This window comes from Aplysia californica, unplaced genomic scaffold (genome assembly GCF_000002075.1).
Source record: "Aplysia californica isolate F4 #8 unplaced genomic scaffold, AplCal3.0 scaffold00120, whole genome shotgun sequence".
NCBI classification, from domain to species: domain Eukaryota; kingdom Metazoa; phylum Mollusca; class Gastropoda; order Aplysiida; family Aplysiidae; genus Aplysia; species Aplysia californica.
In genome coordinates, this window is record NW_004797390.1 from 1,333,385 (window position 1) to 1,339,758 (window position 6,374).

The following is a 6,374-nucleotide window of genomic DNA, read 5'->3' on the forward strand; positions in this document are numbered from 1 at the left end:
TTATAAGTACTTATGTAATAAGATGCAATACGTACAGCCGTATCTGTACAATGAGAAATTTGGACAAGGATAATAATAATATAAAGCATTATATTATGAAGAGCATTGTTGTCAAAAACACAAAGAAGTCAGCAGCAGGAGGAGTATGACAGTATTATTATTGATTACAGTTTTGTAGCCTACAGAAACAGAGACTCTATGCTCTAAACACACACAGAGAGAGAGAGAGAGAGAGAGAGAGAGAGAGAGAGAGGGGGGGGGGGAGGGGGAGGGAGGGTAGAGAGATAGATGATGTCACATTCAGGGAGAAATGAATTTGTTAATACTAAGACTCGCATGAAATTACACCCTGGCAGTAATACTTCTCCAAGGTAAGGGAGGAAAGAGGTGTGGAGGTTATTTCAAAGGACAACCATTGTAGAGGACTTAATCATCATCAGTGCCTGCCTCTCTCATCCTGCATTTGGGCATAGGTCAGAAACGAACCCTGGGCTAGCTTCTTTATAATATTCCACGTCTTCCCTTTTTTCTGTACATTTTTAGAGGACAAGCACACCGACATTATAAGTAGGCCCCAACAGTAGCTTTTGCAGCAGGAAAGAAAGGACTGGGCAGAACGACATCTCCAATATATGAGTAGCAGACAGTCATTCTGTTCTCAACACCACCCACTTAAAATTGACGCTGGGGGCCACAAACATTATGAGAAGATCATGTGAGTTGAACAATTTAAACTTCACGTGATTATACAAACCCTGACGTGTGAAAATGCTGGTTTATGAAAAAAAAATAATTAAAAAAAACAAAAACAAAATAACAACAATAAACATGTAACATTTCCCACGATAAGAGCAATAATATCATGATCAAACAGAACATCAGATAAACGATCCTGTGAAAGGCAACTTTTGCTGTCGACCCAACATTCGATTTTTGCGTCGACTGTACACAGATACTGAACTCTCCAGTGTGAAGAAACCGAGATTGTCCAGCAGCTCATAGACTCCTGCTGGTGCTGCCACCTGAAAAAAAGGACAATATAATGGGGGAGAATGTTTCGCTCAAGAAGAAACTGGTACCAAGTATCCTTGGCAACCGGACTAATAATCGAGTGTTCGAGCCTCAGTTCGGCCCAACGTTTTGTCCTCGGGAAAGACACTTTCAAACGCCCTCACCGATCCTTCTTCTTTTCATTGAATGGCTAAAAGGCCATAGACATCAAAAGATCTTATCAATATTTTAGTGTTTTAGCACCATAGAATAAATAGCAGTTTCGGCTGTATGCTTCCCAGAAAGTTTAGATTGTTTCAGAAAACTAGGAGGTCTGCTGACTGTTGTTGAATGGGAATTTGCGATAAATATCATTATTTGATTATCATTATTATGAGCAGATTATTCTATTGAACTTACAAGGGGTGGCAGATAGAGTGAAGAGAAGGAAAACTACTCTTTGAGGTGTGAATGCGCTTGTTCAATATTACGTTTATTCTTTAAACTTACCAACTACAATGATGAGAAGTGACAATTTGGACACAATTCTGAAACAAGTAAACTATGTGTTACTGGACAATGGACAGTCATTATTGATGCTTTCAGAAGACGGATGCAATTTCAGCCAGCCCACATTGTTTCCAGTCTTCAACATCAATTCTAATCCTCCAGATAATAAACACCTTGTAATCAACAATAAATGTCTATGCCTGGAGACAGGTCCCAGCTGTCGATAGTTTTGGGCATTAAGGTAAGGAAGGGCATATATTCTTGTAGCAAATGCAATACTGGGCACGCTGATTGTTAAAAAAAATTCCTATACTGTCTCGAGTATGGTAGTTTTAAAAGATATGCCAATTTTTGCAACACAGAGGATGTTAAGACAACGTTTGGAGAAAAACCCAATTTCTAGCACATTTTTTAACCTTTGATGGGAGGCTCTCATGGCCTAGAGGTTAAGGTGTTCGCCTCTCATTCAAAGGCCCCCGGTTTGAATCCGGGTAGCGATGGAGAGATTTTCTTCTCTAAAATTGTCTCCTTTCACCTCCTTTCCTGCTCTCTAGCAATGTTCTATCGTCTACTTTCGTCTCCTCTTTCTGCCCCCCACCCCCTCTGCCCCCTCCTCTGTGCTCCTGACTCTTTCTGCAGCCTTTCTACTGCTACTCCTTGGCTCCTTCTTACTGCTGTCTTTCAGCAATACCCCTGATCTTCTTGTAAGAAAGATCTACACCTAGCCGTCTCAGACAAGGGCGAAAAATCTCGGAGGTCCCGTGTGCAAGTTGCGCACGTTAAAGATCCCTTGGTGGTCTAAAATCGATAAGAATAGGCTCCTGCCACCACCCACGCAAGATTCAAAATTCTCTACCAACTGAAAATGTTTTATGTGCCTCGCGCGCTCATATGACCGTATGCAGTTGCAAGCGCCGTAAAACATTTACCAACCTCCCCTCCCAAGAGAAAAAAACAAAAACAAACAAACCTCAACCTTTAATTTTAATGAAGTACAGCATGTGTCAAAAATCACTAATAAAAATACTAAGATTTAAAATATCAATAAACGTCCTTTCAACATGTTATTAACTTTTATTAAGAAATGGATAAACACGTGTTTTAGGATGGAACTAGATCTAAGTGTTTGACCAGGTGCGACTTTTTTGGCCTTTTAACGCTAAAAAATAGCTTTGCCGACAGCTGGGACCTTTCTCTAGGGCACATAGATACACAATAAATCTAAAGCAAATCAGCCCCTTAAGGGTTTGGAGGCTTGAAAAAAAATTCACTCAAAACACCATCAGTGAGACCCACCTCACGCATCCACTGTGTGAAAGACCTTTTGAACTGTGTCCCCTTTTCCATGTGCAAGTAGGCGTTGTAGAGGATGAGATAGAGGTACCTCTCGAGGAAATCGTAGCTCAGTTTGTGCAGCAGCTGTTGACTCTCACCCGTGCTTGATCGAGCCTTCAAGAAGATAAGATAAGATAAGATAGTATATATAGTTGTTTTTGTTGTTGTTGTTTTTTTTTTCAGATCAAATGTACACATAATATAAAAAATACAAATCCCACATAGCAAGTTCAAATGCCACATAGAAAGTTTCACGCCACATAAAAAGTTCAAATGTACAATAGGAAATTTTAGTGCACAATTGTGCGTAACAAATTCAGATGTACAAATGGCAATTCCAATTCCAAATGTAACCAAAGAGTCTACATAACAAGAGGGGCCACTCCTCTCTTTGAGCCAATTAAAAAAGTGTCCTCAAAATTTGGTGGCGCCCTCTTCGCAAATGCTAACCCTTTGCGAACAGAGTTACCCTACTTGAGTTAAAAATATCAAAGTGAAACTAGCAAATTTTTGAATAAAGTACGGAAGAACGCTTTTTTAAAATGGTTACGCTGACAAAAAACCTTTCCCGGAGGAAGGGGTGATTGTTTTTTCCGTTTAATTTGACTTTAGAATGAAAGGCGAGAGGTCATTAAAATTTGTAAAACCTAAAACTCCGCACTGAACGAACCCGAACTGCTGATGAACAGCAGTCGATCTGCGCACACAAGGAGGTGCTATTCCTATTCTTTTTCTGGAAAAACGAAAGAGAGCTTCAAAACAGACTGCAGCGCCATCTGGAGCAAAGAGCGGACTTCCGGCGGACATTTTTTTGGCTGAGTGGCCCATCTTGTTATGTACTATCTTTGATGTAACACAATAGCAAGTTCAAATGCCACAAAGCAAAAGCAAATATCCTCCACAAATATTATTCAGCGTGGAAAGCATTTTAATGTGCTCAAACTGAGTTGACGACAACCATAAGCAGTTTAATTTTTTAAGTCGAATTGATTCCCATTAAAAAATCCCGAGGATGCTCCCGCGGAAAGAAATTCAGATAGGACTGAGGCAACTAGACATCAATATATGCAGCATGGCTGATGCAAAACATTTAGCGGTATGAATTTGCCTTTGTTGAGGAAGCTGGTAGCAAGCCGTTGACGAATAGAAACCAATGAAGAGCACGGAGTGGTCATTGTTTTTTTCGAGTAATGCAGGGTCGAAGGGGACCGAACCGCACGATGCCATAGGGGCCTAATTTGCTGTCAGTGACGAGGATGGCCTGGTCTTTCACGACATTCAAGTAGAGGGAATGGCAGCTTTCGTTTCAACCCATCCCTCTAAAAAAACTGGTCCAATAATCCCCACAACAAAGTATGCTTTGTATAATGCTCGTGCAGAAAGGCACGCTTTGAATGGCCACTCATCAATAGATTGGGGAAGAAATATCTACCCCCTACACACCTTTTCTGAACATCTACGAGAACGCTTGTGAATTTGGAAATACGTTTTGAAACTGTGGCTTGGTGAAGCAAAAGACCAAATGTTGACTCAGCTGACTCACCAACAAAGGAGGGTCACACTTGCCCAGATGATGGTACAAAAAAACACAAGCTGTGACTATAGTGAAAATGGCAGCAGCCTTCAGATCAATGCAAGCCGAAAGCCATAGTGATTTGTTGTGGAACAAAAAGTAAATAAAAGTAAACTTGGCTTTTGATTTCACTCAGTTAGTTCTATAATATACAAGCAGTATGTTGATTTGTATCATAACCATTCGTTTCTGTTAAGCATGTAAGTTTGTTTTCGGTTTTTAACATAATATTTAACTGTTACTTTCGTTTCCCATGATTTCTTCCTTGTGGCACCACACGGCTTGCGTCTAAACTTTCAATGGCCAAAAACCCCCAAAACCTTTTACTTCTTACCTTGATATACTTCTTCTACTTTTAGCCTCCTTTTTAGTTTTAGAAAGAGTTTTACTGCAATTGCAACACAATAAGGTCACATAAGTGTCGAAGATTAGAGGTGTTACTAGAGAATAAAGGACACACGAAAAGAAGGAGGAGAGATCAGGATGATAGATGTTAGATAGGAAAGAAGGAGCAAACCACACCAGAGCACCCGCCAACCACCAACTTAGCCTCCTTTTACTCTAGTTCAAGCATATTTACATGTGAACTTGCTATGTGGAATTTGAATTTGCTATGTATTACATTTGAGATTTCTATGTTTACTTTTGAATTTGCTCTTGTTGTATAGGGACTTTTTATGACGTCATTTAATTTGTATATTTGGATTTGCTAGGTGTAATTTTGTCTTTCTATGCGGTCTTTGAATTTGTTGTGTATATTTCAACTGAAAAAACTATATATATATACTTTATTATCAATCTCTTGGCTGTTCAGGACCGTAAAAAACATGCAGGTATACATAAAAATTTAAATTATCATTCTCATTAAAATTCAATAGGAAAAGAGAAGTAAAGAGGACAAAATGTACATATCACATCAGATGCATCGCTCAGCCACATGCAGGAATCTAATCACAAGACCTTTAGAGTTATGTAGATACATTCTCGAAAGAAAAAGATAAACAAACTAAATCATAAAAAACCCAATTCTTAAAGTAGGTTTTAGTGGTATCAGTGGCCTGGTGGTTAGTTTATCGCACTCACAACCGTAAGGCAATGGGCTTGAATCCCGTCAGGGTTCCGAAGCTGTGTCCTTAAGAAAGGCATAATATTACAAAAATTTTCCTCACTTCACCCAAGTGGGAACGGATAGCTGGGTATAGACTGCGAAAGATCTTGTCAGTTTGTTAGTGTGTTTAATCAACTACTTGCACTATATGCTTCCAGGGAAGTCGAGAATGTTTCTGCTGATTCTAGAGTCTGCTGGGGTAAAAAAAAATATTGTTTAAATCGTATGCTTACTGTCGAGCGGGGATATGCGCCATATGCTCTTTATTGTAATCTCTTTTGTTACGCCCCAATTCACACAATTTAGATCGTTTTGATTTAGAAAGCGGGCTTCAGCTATGCCTGTCAGGGTCAGCCCGGGCCGAAAAGGATACAACATCCCAGCAGAAAGACCATAATGCTCGATAAAACTACCCCCCCCCTCCGTCTGGAATGAAGTTTGGATCTCCTGCGTGCGACAGCGGAGTGCCTAACCGCTGCTCCACAGACGCCGGTAGAAACAAGGAAATACAGGTGTTTACTTGTTATGTTTCTTTGCAGACGTTTTTGGACCGTACTAGTCCGTTTGAATTTGGGGGCTGTCTTAGACAGGTGACCGTCTTACACAGTGTCATTATAATCTAAGAATAATGCACATAGACCTCAAGTAGAATTTGTCTCAGGCGACCGGCTGCCTTTTGTTGAGGAGAAAAGTGGCTGTCTTAGACAGGTGACCGTCTTACACAGTGTCATTATAATCTAAGAATAATGCACATAGACCTCAAGTAGAATTTGTCTCAGGCGACCGGCTGCCTTTTGTTGAGGAGAAAAGTGGCTGTCTTAGACAGGTGACCGTCTTACACAGTGTCATTATAATCTA

The 6,374-nt window shown here is 40.1% G+C and overlaps 1 protein-coding gene across 1 annotated transcript in view; it reads right to left on the reverse strand.

The window, feature by feature from the left end:
• Positions 1-6,374, reverse strand: part of LOC101848579 (paladin) — a gene marked incomplete at its 5' end in the record, with an annotated part of 84,596 nt that continues 78,222 nt past the window's right edge. Inside the window, 2 exon segments of the mRNA XM_013081204.2 lie at positions 1-1,022; positions 2,797-2,949. Of these exon segments, the coding sequence (XP_012936658.1) occupies positions 879-1,022; positions 2,797-2,949 (297 nt within the window).